Below are 18,333 nucleotides of genomic sequence, written 5' to 3' on the forward strand. Positions count from 1 at the left end.
AGTTAAAATCCCCTCCACATGTGTTGCAAGAAAATGTTTTCATGAGTACGTAATTAACAAGCTGAGATCATTTAGATGCTTATAGTCAAGTTTTTTCCAAAGGCAACATAACCAACAGCATAATCGTCTGGAAATCGAGCGCGAAAAGTCCATCCTAATTGTACTGATGAACCATCAGGTAAAGTGGAGATGGAAACAAAAAAGAAGCCCGAGGCTCCAAAAACACGTGGGTGGTATACGCACACGCACGCACGCACGCACATATGTGAGAAAAAAAACAAAACACCTGACATGGTTACCGAAATTCACACGTGTACTACAAGTGTGTCAAAAAGGCTTTCTTCCATGCATCAATTATGAATAAAGGTGTAAGCAGGAGGGCGGAGGATAAAGATGGCTATGGGTGGGGAGGGGGGGGGGGTAAAGAGTGAGAGGGTGTGCGTGGGATGGAGAGCTAAACGAAGAGGGTGAGAAGGGGAGGGAGGGGAGAGGAGGGGTCTGGGTGGGAAGAAGAGGAAGGGGAGACATCTCGGGTTTCCCGCTGTCACAGATGGCAGAGGTAGAAAGAAAGCGACTGATACGTTACACCTTTCTCATTGTCTCCGCTATCTGCCGCTCTTTCTGCTCTCGCTGTCGTTTGCTCTCTGCCGCTCTATGAACTGGGTCATTACACTGTAACTTTGGAGAGCAGAGCGCAGCAACAGAGAGAGGTTAGAGAGAGGAATCAAGCAGGAGATCAGGGACCGGGGTGGGGGGTGAAAAAGGAAAGCTAAACCAGATGAGGGAGAGGTAGAGGGAAGGTTGGGTGATGGCGTGGGAAACAGAGGGGATGGAATAGATGTGAAGGAAACTTAAGGGACAGAAGAGGAAGTGGAGGAAGGAGAAGAGTGTTTTATGCTATGAAAGGAGAAGGAAGGGGTGGGATGGGAGTAATGCAGGACCTATATCTGTAGATGCTGGTGAGCTAATCATCTGCTCTAACATGCATCTCCCACCAAACACACATAAGACATGATTTTCACCTGATCTTTGTGCTTTAATCACTGAAACAATGAGTCCAAATCGATGCAATGTCTCTTACTTGCAATTTACATGTGTTGGGAGGGAAAATGCCAAAATAAATTCACAACTTACAAACTTTGTTTTTTGTCTCTGTAAATGAAAAATCTTTGGATATTGACTGTTGGCCAATCAAAGCTAATTAGATAATGGGTGTTTAACTTTAATTTTAATAGTCAGAATGATTAGCAGCTATGTTAACATGTCAGTGATCACATGATATAAATAAAGTCAAGAGATTAGCCTTAGATTTTGATTAGTTTAGCAAACATAATAACTTAAAAACATAAGTGACAGGCTCATCACTAATCCATAATTCTATTCCTGGAGAGATATGTTTCATTCAAATGTCTGTTAAAAAAAAAGATACAAATAATAACAGATAAACGTCTGCTTACACAGAAGCTGAGCAGCCAAGGATTTTCCAAATTCACAGAAATTTGTCTAAAAGTATATTTCATGTCCTGGAGTTTCCAAAGAAATGAAAACTATTATGCTAAAATGTCCACAATAAATTAAACTCACCTTAAAAATAAAAGCAATTTCAACCAGCTATACCGAGGCTGCTCTGTCAGACAGAGTGAAATAAAATATCTACAATGCCATAAAGCTTCTTGATTTGAAAGAGGGCAAATGTTAAAATACACTGAGCACGACCAACATTTGTATTAAGCGCGTTCATTGAAGCATCTATTGTCCAATTTTAGAGTGAAATCACTCACGTATTCGTGCCAGCGCTCCAGCCAATTTTGCAACGCAGGTCTTTGTGGTGGCAGATTGGCTGGGAGCATATGGCTAATAGCACTGCCGTGACAATAAGCCACACTGATTAATGGACGCCCTGAGCTCTTTGTGTGTGTGTGTGCGTGTTGTGTTGTGTGCAAAGCCCCCGCTGCAGAATCAGCATGTGAGAACATGAGGCAACAGCCGTAACTTTGACCTCAGCGGCTGTTGAAGACAAGCGACTGTTTACACTCGCTGCAGAAGCCATACTTTCTGCACTGTTGCTCCCCCAAAGGAAGTATTTAAAACAAAATCCTGCAGGACAGAACGAGCACCTTCTACTGTATGAGAGTCATACCGTACAGGTTACGCAAGCACATTTGATTCAGGTCCGCAATTATCCTCCACTTGATGAACGGCAATAATTTACAATAAAATCTGTTGCCAAATTGTTTATTTATATATTCACTGTAAATCCGAATTTCAATTGGTCTATCATGAGCCTCTCCAGCTGAACTGCCTGAGGAATATTCACCAAGCTATACGATGAAGTATTAGTGGGCCTGATTTCACAACTAAAGTCCCTGTGTGCGCATGTAGATGAACCCCAATTTATATTGGTACAGTTAAAGTTTTTCAGTGACAAGGTCAAGGAAAAAGAACAACGTAATTCATGTGCTAAATCTGAATTTTTATAACTGCGCTGTGCAGGGCTCTGAATACACAAGCATACTTCTTTGTGTCTACGGATCTATGTGTGTGTGCGAGTGTGTGTGTGTGTGTGTGCGCGAGTTCCTGCCTATTTTTTATAGTCAGATTGAAGAGCAAGGCCCATTTGTTAGCCATGAAACAACAGAAGGGTTCAGATTGACTAATGAGTTTCTCTGTGTCCTAATTAACCAGGCGTCAGAGACACATGCGCACACAAAATACACATGTTCTCGCGCGCACGTTTCCTATTGTATAGGATAGGTCGGCAAAACGTCCCTATAAATAGAACTTTCCTCCCAACCTACTTCCAAAGAAATTCATCTTAAGCTTATAATTAAAGCAACAACTATGATAGCCAAAACTCATCTTCCTCAACAGATAGGGCTTCAGGTGTGTGTGCGTATGTGCGTGTCGGGGGGGTTAATGAGGGTGACAAAATAAGAAATGTACATAGCGGTGATTAGTGAGAACTTCACAGGCAAAGTATGCTGGAGGAGAGAGGAGAGATGTGATGCATCTGTTCTCACCTGCACATGATCTCATGTGTCAGTAGCACTCTGCACATCTCTGGGTTCTTGTCCTGGCCTTCGTAAACAATCGGCTGAAAAGAAAGAGGAGAAGAAGAAAGCGGAGAGTTAAACTCGCAGGCTCCAGCGTGCTCATTTCACAGCACACCAAAGCCTCTTACTGTTTTTATTTACGGTGTGTGAGTGGCTCACAGAGATCCATTTAACTGATATGTAATACAACAACAGAGCAATCATCAGAAGTTGGACCGATGAGATTTGTTAATGGGATCAGTGAATTGTTTTTGTGGGAACTTTAAACCTTCATTTTCAAAAAAAAGCTTTGAGGAAATTACTATCTTAATAGTAGATTTATATCATAAAGAGCATGAAGCTGCACCTTGACTTGTAGTTTTTCTGTAACGTAACTGCACCGTACACTGAGAATAGCGCCAAAGTGTTATTGAGATAATAGGTTAGGTCCCACTTCACCTCCATGAACGCATCCTTCATCAGTAGCACCTCTACTTCACATACACTCACACCCATTGTGTCTCACACCCCTCCTTACACACACACACATGCACACATACGCACACACGGAGCTGATTCACACTCATTGTTTTAGAAAATCCTCAAAATAACAACCATCATCTCATCGGCTCCGGAGAATGGTCCTCACATTTTCTGCCTCTGCTGCCGAGGCTTCACCTGCTTCTGTTACACAACACTCCCGCGCTGCTATGGAAGCAGAATAAACCGGCATAAGTCACACACCACTAAGCTACCTATCAATCAATACGCACGCCCTGTCAGTCTTTGGTCTGCAAAAGCTGGTTTGATGTGTCGTACCGAAAACTGCGGCGAGCCTGACTGAGTGACAAGATCGCTTTCCTCATGAGCAGCCAGGAAGTTTCTCTGCCCTTTAAAATCATCTCTGGCTCATGTTTAGACTGCCTGCTGCCATCAAGTGAACAATGATGAATGAATAAAGCTGATTTTAAGACCACTTAACAAGGCCACACTGACACCGCCATACTTGGAAAATGAGACATGTATATTCACATGTTAATGCATACCTATGTTATGTCTAAGTAGCTTTAAAGCTTATGGACTGTCAGATATACTACACATGGCCCAAAACTCAAATGCAAACCCTCTAAGAAGAATAATCAGTGCTTTTATTTCACCTGTGATTCCTTGTCATTCTCCATGAAGTGAAATTAACAGGGGCACACTTTGCTGGTTGCATAAAACAGGATTCAGGGGCACAGTGGAGAGGCTCTGAACCTCCCAGTGGCTTCTTATTGGGGCCTCAAGATGAGCAAAGGGTGTAGGCTGAACCTCTCATTTGTACCAACTATGTGAAACTTAATGGAAAGCAGTGACAGAGGCTGTACTGTCTGAGGGCCCCAGTATTGTAGCCTAAAGCATTTCATACTAATAGCTAGCTGTGTTTTCTGGAATTGGAGCCCCCATGTGTTTCAGGCCCCGAGGCCCTTGTCAGTTACAATTTTCCATGCATGTGCATATTCCATTTGAACCCCTCCTCCCCACGCCTGCAGGAAATCTATCGATATGTGAACCTGGAGACCGAAAAGCTCCTGGTGGTCCAGGATTCCAGGGATGTGCACCCACAGTCGATTCAAGCACGGGGTGAAAATATGAAACAAAAATGAGCTCATGGAGGAATCTGCACCAGGCTAAGCTGACATTCTCCAAGAAAAGCCAATCTGACCAAAAGCTGTCAAAGCGTCTGATGCAAGTTCAAATACGCAGGAAAGAAAATAAGCATTTGTTCAGATTGTAAATATTTTAAATGACCTCAGACAAAGAAGAAAAAAAAACGCTCCCATTAACACACTACTGAGGTTGATCCGACACCCAACATCTGAAACTCTTTCTGGAAACGCTCACTCATCAACATTTGAACCGTAAAATCCCCCTGATTGCCCTTTTAATGAAAGCCAAATCTAAGTGTGGGGAAACGCAGAGAAGGACAGAATTCTGACAGAGCAAATCTGAAGAGGAAACGTGTTTTATAAACCACAGTTGTGTCTGTGATTAGTCCTGCTCCTCGCGCCATGGGAAAAGAGTGGGCCAGGAGAAAGCAATGAGCTTGCTCCCTAACCTCGCCGAGCGCGCATCACCATCATCTCTTCCCTTTTTTTTTTTGCACTTTGCTATTTTCTTGTCTTACGCCCACACGCAAACACACAAGTAAACCATTAAACCTTTGGCTGGGTGAATGCATTGATCTTTCTAAACAGAACAGCCGTGTCGCCCGTGACACGTACCACCACATAACAGCCCACCTCCTTTATTTAAGGCGATCGGGTCAACAGCATAGATGAGCTACAGTCTGGGTCATGCAGCAAAAGTAAAAGTTTGTAACTGTAAAAGACATCCAGTTCTTTCCCACCTGACTGATTGCTGCTCGCCCTGTGCCAACAATCTTTCTTTTTTAAACCAGTTTGGTTTTCGAGAGAGGTCTTGCGTTACGGAAGGTAAAACAAAACATTAGTATTTACAGCAGAACTGCATGAAACTAAGGTCTAAAGTTTCTAATTGGTCTGCCCTCATGGCAGCTGGAGACCTCTGGAGCTCCAAAGAGGAAAAAGTGACAATGCAAAGATACTTCATCCACCCTCTGTGACAGCCTCTTGTGTTAGTGTGTACCTTCCTCTACCGCCACGGCCCACGTTTGCCTCAGATTCTTCATTGCTGTCACTTTGCCTGCTCTGCTCCTCTCTTTCATCTGCTTTTCCCTCCTCTGTCTCCTTCCTCTCTCCACCTCAGCAGGCCTTTCACACAGCATCTTTGCTTCTCTGTTCCCCACCTTTGAAGTGGCGTGATATGTGCGGCATGTAAACAAGGATCCGTTAAGCAGGGGAACACACTTCCTCCTGCGTTAGTGTCAGGTCGACTAGCGAGCTAGTGATCCGACAGGGCCGCAGTGACAGACGCTTTATTCTCCGGGACAGAGTCGTGATCAACGAGCTCCACGCTCTGCTTCTGAAGACTAGGAGGTGCTCTCCTTCTCCGTTTAACACAATCAGTTCTGGCCCTCAGCGCACAAACACAGAACAGGTAGACTTACAGAAATAGAACAGAAACAGGCAGCAGCTTTTAAATGCCAAATGTTGGAGTAGGCTTTTCCTTTACTGGCTGTTAAATCACAGTGAGAAGGGCGGAAAAAAACAGAATAAAAGCCGTTTGCCTCATTATAGTGTGTTGCACATACTCTGAATTACAGAGTCGAATATTTAAGTAAAACTAAAATTAATACTTTACACCGCTGATCAACTACTAAAACTGAGAAATTCATACTTAAAACAAATCTATGTTTCTATGGTTTACTCTGAATAATCTTAGAGAAATGACCCTCTTGCTTTCTTGTTTTTATCGTCTTCTGTTTCTGGGCTTTTAAACAGTGAAATGTGTGAAAGGTATGCTACTACGGCACCAAGAGAGATTAACGAGACTAGAATAAGGCTGGATTTTCGAGCATTTGCATCATGACAAATGTAAATATTGATGATTATTTCCTAAGTTGTAAAACAGAAAGCCTATTTCATTATCACGGTTACAAACTCAGCAGCTCTTTATTTTGTGTGTTCCTGTCAAAAATGTGTTTGGGCATGCTGGGCTCGGGTCGTGTGTTTTCAATTTTGGTGGATGAAGCCACATCTTGTTAACAACCAGTGAAATAAGAGCGACACCAGTGCAACCTCTGGTCTTCTGTGTGGCTTCTTCTTCTTTTCTTTTTTTCTTTTTTCCCCCGCCTGGCAAGACAACAGTGGGTGCGAACAAATGCCTGTGTGTGCGGTTAGAGACAGCGGCCATGACATCACTGACCAGCTAAGCCAACCTCGCGACTGTTTTGGTTTGACCACCTGTTAAAGTTCCATTCCTCCACTACTGGGAATAACACACACACACACACACACACACACACACAAACTGAAGCGAGCATGCTTTACGCCTTCTCCAAAGCACCTTTGCACATTTACTGTATACATACAGCACTAAACACCTGCTCCCCTTCCCCATCCACACAGCCACAGAGCAGCACTCACACAGTGCAAGGAAGGCACCACAGGTGCAGCACACCTGCCTCCATCCTTTTTTCCCCCCCTTTTCAAATATTGAAATTCTAAAAAGCCATTAATTTTTTCAGCATGAAAAAGTGTGCATGTATTTAATTTTTTCAAACTCTACAGGAGAAAGTCCCAACTGTGTGTATGTGTGTGTGTGTGTGTGTGTGTGTGTGTGTGTGTGTGTGTGTGTGTGTGTGTGTGTGTGTGTGTGTGTGTGTGTGTGTGTAGCTGGTTGTCACCCCACCAAGCCGAACCTAAAGAGTGTTATTAGGAAACAGTGTGGTCTCTTAGGCCTGCCAGCGTGCACACACACACACACACACAGTATGTGGTGCAACGTGGCAGCAGTAATGTGAGACTGTCAGAGCCTGGAGTCACATTAGTAAGTATTCAGTGCATGGTGGGCTTCTTGGCTCCTCATACCTTGGCTTTCACAACACACACACACACATTTTGAATTCCATCAGGCAGATAACGCTCACTCGCACTTTCTTCATGAACAAAAACAATCAGTTTTCATCCTGACTTTACCTGCGGGACCAGGAGCGCACAAACTGAAAATGCATCCCTGTCTTCCCGCCTCTCTCCTCAAACTCTACCTGCTCCTCTCTCTGTCTCCCTCCCTCTCTCTCTCTCGCTCTCCCTCCCTCTTATAAATGTACACATAAACAAAAACAAGAGCATTACCAGAAAAATTGGATCTGATCGGAATGCTTGATACGCAGCAGACCAAATCCCAGAGGTGCCCTTATATCTTTCCACTTCCTACTGCGAGCAGCAGAATTACGCTCCTGTTCCTCAACACCCGCTCGCTGCCTCCTCACTCTAATCACAGCGAGAGGAGCACAGGCAAAAACGCCTGGAGCCATGCCGTATGTGTGTGTGTGTGTGTGTGTGTGTGTGTGTGTGTGTGTGTGTGTGTGTGTGTGTGTGTGTGTGCCCCCACCCACATACACTGTGGAAACACCCACCCATTGAATCATACACGCATAAACATTCATTTCTGTGTGAAATAGAGGAGGGCGGCGGAGAACAAGAGGATCAGTGGAGCAGCTCTTTGTCAGAGAGGTAACAGGAGAGGTGACAGACCGCTCTGAGAGTGTGTTAGGGTGTGTGTTTACCTGTTTAGTCATGGAGTCTATGAGTCGAACATAAAAGTCCTGCTCTGTTCTGATGCCTGTTGGGATCCAGAGGAAGGGAGAAATATTGTAAACTTTACACATATTTTAACACACAGTGCAGCACGTTGCAGGGCATTTAAAATACGTGGAATTAGGTTAGCAAAGTGGCAGCAGCGGGAACAAGGAAACGAGATTAACGTCATTTACAGCAATAAGCTCGCAATAAATAAACAAAGGAGCGGGGCAAACGTAATTCTGACTCGCAAATTCTTCCTTCTTAAAGCTTTTATTAATGTTTCCTATTTAGGCCTGAAATATGAGTCAGTGGAGAACAGTCTGAGAGCAGAACGCTTTAAACGCTCACACTTGCGACTTGACACACAGTGGCTCCTTTTTAACGAGGCAGAAAGGGGTTGTGAAGAAGGTGAGAGGCTTATTAAAGATCAGCCAGCAGCTGCTCATCAGTTCAGTGTGAAAATAAATGTTGTTCAGCTTCTGCATTTCTCTCTGCTGCGATGCAAGCCTTACGCCAAGCCGGCTGTATCCATATAGCTCCCAAATCACACGAAAATCACACGTTTAACTCGGCATAGTTTACACCGTTCAGCCCCGTGTTAAGGTGGTAAATAGATTCAAACACCTTGTTTGTTGACTTATCTGATAAATTGCTTGTGCCTATTCTGACTCCCAAATATCAACACATGCGAGACACGAATTGTAGCTATTGTTTATTACACAGGAGGCTGGTGCTGTGATGTCCCTGCTTGGGTTAGAGTGCAGCTCACACTGTCAAAAAATTATTTAAAAAAATAAAAATAAAAATAAAAATAAAGAGCACATAAAACTGGACAAACTAATTTAGGGACAGTGACAGCAATGAAGCCACAAAGCTGGGTCACATCCTGTAACAGCTGCCTTGAAATTTGACTAATAGAAGTCGGTCACGTTACACAATCGTGAATCTCTGCCCTGCAATTTCGTTGACATAAATTCTGGAAGCCTTGATAACCCATTGCAACATTTTTTTTACTACTTTGAGGACAGGACCCCCCCCCCCCCCCCCCCCCCCCCCCAAGAATCAGCTGCTGCCTGTGTGAATATCATTAAGTGTCTGATAAAATAAGACATGAAGCTGATCTGGCAAAGCTGACTCTAACTATGCATGCATATATATATGTGAGTGTGTGTGTGAGTGTGCCAGTCTGCTCACCATTACTGTAAAGAAGCTGTAGCCTGTAATGAATCCCGTTATTGGTCTTCTCTCCGCTGGTCTCCTTGACACACACACAACAAACACACAGCTGTTTATGGAAAATTTAACACCATTTTTAAAAAATAGCAAGAAATAAATTTTTTCCTCTTTTCACATGTAGGCTAGTGAAGCATACATCCAACTTAATGAATTCTTTACAGCGGTCTTGCATTAAATAAAAGCTGATTTATGCTCAGAGGAGTGCAGCCCTGTAATTTCTCCGTGTGTAATCGTGGTGTTATTGTGGATTTTTAATTCCTGCGTAATTACTAGTTGTGTTCGGAGGGCCAATAAATCCAACACGGAATTCTCCCGATACATTTCATCTAATTTAAGCCAAGTCATAATTGATGAGAAGCCCGGGCTGCAGCGCCGTTGTTTATATAGAACAAGTGGTTGGGTTGAATGGAGCTGTAAATTAAAACAATTTAAACTCCAAAAGGCATTTTTTTTAATTTATCAAATACACACGAGGGTTTAAGGAGGTTTGTGCCTTACAGTAAATTTATAATGATTATAATATTGTATTTTTAGTTTTTAATAATAATAATAATATAAATAATAAGAATAATAATACAAACAATTAAAGGACAGGTAGTTCATTAAAATGGGACGTTAAAAATTCATTCAATAATGTCAGAAACCAAATTTAATATTCGAGGCCTTCACAAAATCTCAGTAATCTTCCTTCATCTAAAAACTCTTAAGACCAACGTGTATTTCTGAACCGACCTTCTCTTTTTCGATGAAGTCCACGAAGCTCGTCCTCTCGATCTCCACCGGCTGGCCCTGCCGGTCGTACAGAGCTAGGACGAAGTGGAAGAAGTTGGACTTCCGCAGGTTGGGGGGCGGCTGCTTCTCAAAGTGAGCCCGAGCCAGACCCACTCCACTGCAGACACACAGACGGAGGGGGTGTTAGAAGCAGTCAGAGGATGTAAAGTTTTTATGTTGTAAAAATTAGAAAAATTCAAAATTAATATAAGAAGGAAAGCAAATTAAATAGTAATAATTATGTAAAGTTAACCTAAAATAAATAAATAAAAACAAACCTAAAGGGCCTACAAGCACTGAAAGTATAAAATCTAGCTTGTGCTCTTTTTTTTTTTTGGCAGATTTTCCTCTTATTTTAAAGATTGTGATTATGAAAGCTGCCTGTTTTATTTAATTATCTCCTGAATCTGTAAACCAACTTGAAGCACAAACTTGCTGTTCGCGTAAAGGGGAGATCGTGATAGATCCACGTTTACTGTGACTGGCTGTGGTTCAGTTGGAGAATTTTATTCCCTTCTAATAAAACAACGAGTAAGTTTGAAAATGGGGGGAAGTACAGGATTTATTTTTCTCTAGCACAGGACTGCATTTATGTATTTGTTCTTTGTTTTAATCCTTAATAAATCGCATCTGAAACATATGCGGAAAAAATAATCTCTAGACCAAGCACATGCTGCTTACAACTGTTTAGTTAATGACAGCTTGTGTGGTAGAATTGTTCTGAATGAGATTATTAATTCTACAGATGATTTTATCAGCAGTTGAATGGACAGATTTTTTTTCGGACTGCTGCACTTCCATTCCCAAAGTCTCAATTCTTGTACAGCTGCAGTATCCTGGAGGAGAACACGCAGGCTGATTCCATCTTTCGGTAAATGAGTGATGGTGGAAGTGCTCCTCACTTAGGCACAGCTCACCTTTGGGCGGCCGTGTTGGCGTCCAGCACGCCGCCCCCCTGCATCCAGCTCCGGACGTTCATTCCTCCCAGCGGCTCCTCTTTCAGGCTGCTGCCGCTTCTCTGGATGCTCTCCTGGATTCCAAACATTAACAAACCTCCTGAGCTCGATGCAAGTCCCTCCGTTTGCCTCTCTCCTCCCGGCTTTGCACTTGTTCTCTGGCGGATCCCTTTCAGTGACTCGAGCGGAGGAACCTTGAGACGCACTCTTGCTGCTGGTGCTGCGTGCGCTTAGAAAGACCTCAATCCAGCGTGCACCCTTTATTCCACTTTCTCTTGTCCTGAGGAGGGAGTTGGTGCTAAAACGGTAGGCGAATCATAATAAGTCATAAAATCCAGAACATCCAAGCACTTAAAAAAAAGGGTTAAAAATCGCACGCCCTGTGCGTAAAATATGTGTGTAGGGTGGAAAAAGTCACTCCTGGTGCGCGTGGAAACCCACCGCTTTGGGCTGTCACAGAGAAAAAAACAGAGAGATCAGCTAGTACCCGGATCAGATGTCATCATTTTCTGACACTTCTTTCTTCCTCTTTTTTTTGCTCTCGCTCTCGTCTCTGCCTCAGCTCAGTGGTCCGGGACGCGCTGGCGTCGGTGATGTCCAGAGCTGCGCTGCTTCCCGCGGAAGACTCCCGAGCTCTCGCCACTCCGCTCTCTCTCTCTCGCTCGCTCTCCCTCTCTCTCAGAGGAAACCGCTTTGTGACTCTTCCCAAAGGACCCTCTCTGAACCAAACACGGCTTCTCCCGCCCCGGGGGGAGAGAGAGAGAGAGAGCTGGGATGGAAAGGGAATGAGGGGAGGGGACAGCACGGGAAGAGAAGCGAGGAGACGCCCCCAAACAAAGAATAGAGAGGAGTTAGGTCTGCCCCGCGTGCAGTGGCCACGGAACTCCTTCTCCCGCTGTCCTCCTCCGGTCCGCTTTCTCCTCGTTTTTTGAGGGGAGGATTTCTAATAAACGTTTAGAAGGTTTTCTGTAAATGTGGAGATGAAGTCCTGCGCGAATCCGTGCTGAAAGTTCAGATAGAGGAGCTGAAAAAGGGGGGTGGGGGGGGGGGGGGGGGGGGGGGCAACGGCACTTCAGCAGAGTGGACATCACAGGGCAATCTCAGACATTTAACCAGCGTGGGCAGTTTCGTTCTAGTCTATCTAAGAACAGAACAAACGCCCCAAAACACGATTTTAATCTTTCTGTCTCCATGACTCAAACCTTAGTCGCAGATTTAGTTTTTGTTTAAAATCATAGTAATTAAATAATGTAGCGACCCCACACCCCCACGAAGAAAAGAAGAAGAAAAATAAGGTATGTTCGACCATAGTCCCGAGTCCACATCCTATTAGTCTATTTCTCGAGGCAGACCCGCAGCCTCTACATTTAGATCAAAGTTTTATTTACACCAGCTGGTTAGGCTCAATTATAAAAGCCACATTTCCTCGTCACAACATATCCCTGTTCCCCCCATTGTCTTCCTCGGGCCTGCTTATTGCAGCCTAGCGCCGCAAGACACACAAACAAAAGTGACAATAACAATAATTAGCTCAAAATAACAATGAACATAATTGAGGATAATTGCTACCAGATTTCCCCGCTTTGTTTCTCCCTTTAGCACCATCTGTTATTTGAAACAATTTATCACGCCGCCGAGGGGGGATTTAAACTAAATACAAATATTAATAGATAATTCGGTGGACTATTTTTTTAATAGAATAAACTGCGGCGTATTGATCTGTTTAGGTGCAAAAGGTCAACAACTTTAGCGGTGTTCGGCTGGCTGTGAAAATGACTGGCAGGGCGCACTGGCGCCGTTCCAGGCTTTTATTCCCAAAGGTTATTGAAAAACGCTCTTGACCTTGATTATGGAGAATAAGAGTCTTTTATGCTTCAGTTTTCTTGCTTATAGAGGAAGAAGGAGACGGTGGCGGATGAACCCGTGTGGGATATAAAGAATTTCATAGCTGAGGAGAAAATAATAATAATATAATGGAATGAATCAAAAATTGAGAGGTGTGAGAGGTGTTTGGATCGATCGGGAAGAAATCAAACACGTGTAACAGGAACAGATTATCCAAAAATAATAACGAACATATTTATCACCGCGTGTCAGCTCATGTAGGCCCACAGCTAAACTGTGGAGGAAATAAATGCTTGTGAATGTAATCAAACAGTGTTGGTTAGTCACTTTTTCAATTTTCAAAATATCAGATATGATTGGTGAGGTTTCAGGAAGAAATATCGATTTAAAAGAAAGACTCTTTAAATTTCAGGTCATTAAAGTCAGGTTTGGTATATTTGCTCTCGAGGGACTATAAAGGAAATACGGTATCAAAAGGCCACGGAGGTGTAATTGGGCATCACAGGTGGGGCTTTTAATACGCAAGTGTTAAAGTATTTAAGATTTCTGAGGCAAAATTCGGTGTTTAATAAAACGCATTCAGAAATAGACATTTTTGAGTTAATGCAGGAATGTTCATGAGCACTGCGGGAGATGTCAGATTAAAGAAAAACGCTCAGAGAAAACACCGGTACTAACTTAGTGCGCGCAGTGATTCCCAACAGTGCGGGGACACAAGTAGTCCAAGCAATGTGTGTGTGTGTGTGTGTGTGTGTGTGTGTGTGTGTGTGTGTGTGTGTGTGTGTGTGTGCGTCCAGCAGCGCTGTGGCCTTGGATTAGAGCCCAGCTAATCTAAAAACTAACACAACTGCGCCATCATGTGTTCACATCGTGCAATTGCAGAAATAACCCAAAAGTTGTAACGTCAAAATTAAACGGATGTAGTGCAACCTGTGATTATGGTGCAACATCTCCTTAAGCCGACATCACAATCACTAAATTCTTTGAGCCGTCAGTTTGTTTTCACTTTAACAGTCTTTTTACTCTATTTAGTCTGTTAAAGTAGAAATACTCAGTGTCCTGTGTAAGAACGCTAATGCACAAAGTACAATTAAATGTTAACATTATTTTACTAGCAAGAATGACCCTGCCTTCACAAAAGTACAAAACTCCTTTACATACACTCACCAGCCATTTTATTAGGTACACCTGTCTTGCGACAGATTGGTGACGTGTTCAGGCTTTGTGCCGCCTCTCATCCTACGCTCAAAACAACATCCCGGCAGCCACCTTTGTCAGCCCTCAGCCTCCTACTAGATGCACGTGTGGTACAAATGTGAAAATCCTAGGTGACTTCCTTCTTGAGTTATCGCAGTCATAAACTTGGGTGTCCCCTGACCATACCTTTCCAGGCTTTCGTGGCTGAGGGGTAAAATGATTCTTGAACATGAAGGAGTAATTTTGAGTAAGAATTTGGTGACCGTGTGTGAATTGTAGCCTCAGTTTCCAGGTCTTAGCTGACAGCAGTGGCACCCAGTGTGGTCTTCTGCTTCAAGGTTTGATGTGTGGTTTGTTCAGAGATGCTCTTCTGCATTACTTGGTTGTAATAACACTGTAAAAAAAATGTAGACTTTATGGTAAATTACTGGCAGATGTGGTTGCCAGAATTTCAACCTGAAAAATCAATTGTAAATGTAGAACACGAAACGGTATACTATTCTGGTAACCTTGAATTTCACAGTAAAGAGTTTTATATTTTTTTTTGTATTTTTTATTTTTTACAGTAAATAACTATGAATTTAAAAATAAATTATAAAATTCTTTATGGGTAATTCATGTAAAAACAACATACACTCCATTAACCTGATTACAGTCTTACATTGTTAAATACAGTGAAACTGTATAAAATAAATATTAAAAAGTTCAATATTACAGTAAATTACTGGCAGCCGTTGTTTACCTGAATGTTACTGTGGAAAATATAGTGCAGAATACATAATGGTATACTTTGTTGATAAATGTAAAATTCACAGTGAACTGTTGTTTTTTGTACAACAATTACATTGAAATAAAAAAGTAATATGATGTAAATCTGTTGTCAATATACACGTTTAATAACCTTGATTACAGTCTCCTATTGAAAAAGTACAGAAGAGCTGTATAATACAATACATTTTTTTATTTAAAAGTTCATATTTACATACAATAACTGTTGTAGCCAGAATGTCCCCGAAAAAATTAAGGTCCTACAAATCAGAATCAGAATCAGAATACTTTATTGATCCCTGGGGGAAATTATTTTTTGTTACAGTGCTCCATTATAAACCAACATTAAGACAAGACAGACAATACACTAACTAAGAATAGTACAATATACACATATATGTACATACATACATACATACAACAACAACAACAACAACAACAACAACAATCTTTATTTATAGAGCACATTTAAAAGCCTTGGGCATACCAAAGTGCTTTACATAAAACAATAAAAAATAAAACAGTTCACACATTAACATCAAATACATAAAGGTAACGAATTATGTTCACAGATAAAAGCCACCAATAAGAGTAAACTGCAGCACATAGGTTATAGCAAGGTAAGACTGTACCACCATGATAAAAGACACCAATAATGGAAAGATAGCAGAGAATTTAATACAATAGGTCAATAGGTCACTGCAAGCAAGCAGTTTATGAGTGACTTATACATACATAAGTCACTCATAAATAAATAGCTGAAAAAGAAACATGTGTAGTTATAGCAGCAAACAGTGTGTTAAGTGGATGCGTTGTACAGGGAGATGGCCACAGGCAGGAAAGATTTCCTGTGTCGTTCAGTGGTGCTTTTCGGTAATCTCAGTCTCTCACTGAACGTGCTCCTGTGACTGACCAGCATGTCATGGAGTGGGTGGGGGGTGTTATCCAACATTGTCTTTATCTTGGACAGCATCCGCCTCTCCGACACCACCTTGAGGGAGTCCAGCTCAAGTGTTGTTTTCAATAAATTGCATGATCAAAAAATGTTCCCATTTCTTCTTGTTGCATGTTGAAGCTCTACTTGGAACCTTGTTAAGACCCAAACATGCAAAATATGATTTTTTTTTTGCCATTTTTCAAGTGGTCTTAAACTTCTGATCGGGACTGTACAAGCTAAAAATAACAGCAGTATGTTTTCTTCAGCCACATACATCACAGTGGACCAACAAGTGCAGTCTGTGTTCAGACAAGTTTTGAGCAATAGAAAAAAGTAGCTTATATGCAGTGTTGGGACTAACGCGTTATTAAGTAACGTGTTACAGTAACTACGTTATTATTGTGGTAACGTGCACGGTAACTAGTTATTATAACAAAATCAGGAACGCGTTAATCGTTACTGGGATTTAGATAGGCTCGTTATTCGTTACTTCTTGCGGTGGCTATCGCGGAGCTTCCACAGATTCAGTAACATTAGCAAGTGGTGGAAGCCAGCAGGTGGATGAGGGAAAGGGGAGGCAGGAGGAGCAGAGACCCGAGGCGGCCGCCGGTCCGAGTGTCAGATAAGATAAGATAAGATAAGATAAGATAAGATAAGATAAGATAAGATAACCTTTATTAGTCCCACACGTGGGAAATTTGTTTTGTCACAGCAGGAAGTGGACAGTGCAAAAGTTATGAGGCAAAAATTAGAATACAATAAGAATAAATACAGTACACAACTGTACAGAATAGAATAAAATAAAATACTATATACAGTAGAATAAAATAAAATAAATATACAATAAGATAAAAATAGAATACAAATACAAATACTATATACAACTGAGTAAAAATACAACGATGACAGAAAGGATTATTGCACTTAGTATTATGAACTGAACTTCAGGTAAGAAGTTATGACCTGAAGTATTGGTTTATATGACCTATAAACCAAGTTTAGGTGTAGTTTATTTTCGTTATGCTGACTTTTTCGTACTGCGTACTAGCTAGCCTGACCGAGTTTCTATACAGCTGGGTGGTGCTATGTTACTGATGTTGAACTTTATTTTGTTCATAAGGTTAGTTAGTAGAGTTTCCAACCATCCCATAAAAAACGGAATCGTCCCGTATTCAGAGAAATTATTACGCATTTCGTATTGAGGTGAAAAGGAACACAGTTTGTCCCCGTACTTCAGCTAGAATAAAAAAGACACAAAGCTGGAGTTATTCTATGTCTTTGCTGCACAGCTGCCTCTTCTTCTCTCATTCTCTCCCCCTCTCTCTCCTGTTTCTACTTCAATCATGAAACTGACCAATGATCAGCTGATCGGCTTTTCTCTCTTGTTTATTTATCGCCCACTTGCCAGAAAGAGGAAACCGGCGGATGTCGCGTTAAACAACAGCAGCGCGTTTAAGCTTGATCAGCTGTTGTTAGAATTTATTTAATATTAGTTTCTAGTATCAGCTGATGTTTGCTGGAGCCACAGCTGTAAAACCTGCTGGTCATGATATGGTTTGGTTATCTGGTGAGAGGGAAACATGAAGATGAAACCAGGAGATGTCCTTACTGGATCATCAGAGCTGAACAGGTGATGGAGAAACAGGTTTACCTTTTAGGTGACATGAATGAGTTGAAGGGAAGTTATGAACTGTTTCTGAGAGACAAATAACACCAGGATCCTTTTTTAGGTAGCTGACAGCTGGTAACTGTGCAGGGGCGGGTCTAGCAAAGTGTTGCCAGGGGGGCATGTAGGGCATTAACAGGGAATGGGGGGCACAAAGAAATACTTTTCTTTCTTATTCTCATTTAAAATGTCTAGCTTTAAAAAAATAATTATCTGAATCTTACAACAAACAATTGATAGATTGATACATATATACCATCAGAACAGTGCACATCACTGTCACAACAGTGTTTGTTTTCATTCAAAGGCTTTATGATTTTTCCTATAATGGTGAGCCGGTCAGTCAAAACGCCCGGGCCGATTTTTTGTCCCAGTCCAGCTCTGTATGCAGCTTATCTGCAGTCTGGAGTTACCTACATCTTCCTATTCAGAAGACAGAATTTCCAAGTTCTGAGTACAATCCACATGCCATTTGCATGTGTGTCAACAAGCGAACACACACACGTGTGTGTGTGCTTGAGTACAAAGCTAAAGCACGAAAACGAGCGCAACTGTTTGGGGATGGCACATTATCTAAACACAGTGAAAGAGCAAAGTCAGAGAAATCAAGCACCACGGCTAGCTCCGCCAGCCTGCTGCCAGTGTGAAATGACACATTTGTGGGCGCTTCCCATGGCAGCGGCATGAAAAGAAGAAGAGGAGAAAGGATGGCTGAGTCTGT

The 18,333-nt window shown here is 42.2% G+C and overlaps 1 protein-coding gene across 5 annotated transcripts in view; it reads right to left on the reverse strand.

The window, feature by feature from the left end:
* LOC147320870 (transcription factor COE1-like) overlaps positions 1–11,849 on the reverse strand; it is a 92,047-nt gene extending 80,198 nt beyond the window's left edge. For all 5 annotated transcript variants that reach the window (XM_086309082.1, XM_086309079.1, XM_086309081.1 and 2 more), the window contains exons 1-5: positions 11,161–11,849; positions 10,205–10,361; positions 9,431–9,494; positions 8,221–8,276; positions 3,021–3,094 (exon numbers count right to left, since the gene is read on the reverse strand). In XM_086309082.1, the coding sequence (XP_086165208.1) occupies positions 3,021–3,094; positions 8,221–8,276; positions 9,431–9,494; positions 10,205–10,361; positions 11,161–11,288 (479 nt within the window). In that variant the 5' untranslated portion in view covers positions 11,289–11,849. The remainder of the gene's footprint in view (positions 1–3,020; positions 3,095–8,220; positions 8,277–9,430; positions 9,495–10,204; positions 10,362–11,160) is intronic.
* Between the last annotated feature and the right edge of the window lie 6,484 nt (positions 11,850–18,333).

The sequence above is a fragment of the Aulonocara sp. 'chitande type north' Nkhata Bay genome, linkage group LG10 (genome assembly GCF_057382095.1).
Source record: "Aulonocara sp. 'chitande type north' Nkhata Bay isolate Kocher_YH1m ecotype deep benthic linkage group LG10, A_spYH_male_GT1.1, whole genome shotgun sequence".
Classification (NCBI taxonomy): Eukaryota; Metazoa; Chordata; class Actinopteri; order Cichliformes; family Cichlidae; genus Aulonocara; species Aulonocara sp. 'chitande type north' Nkhata Bay.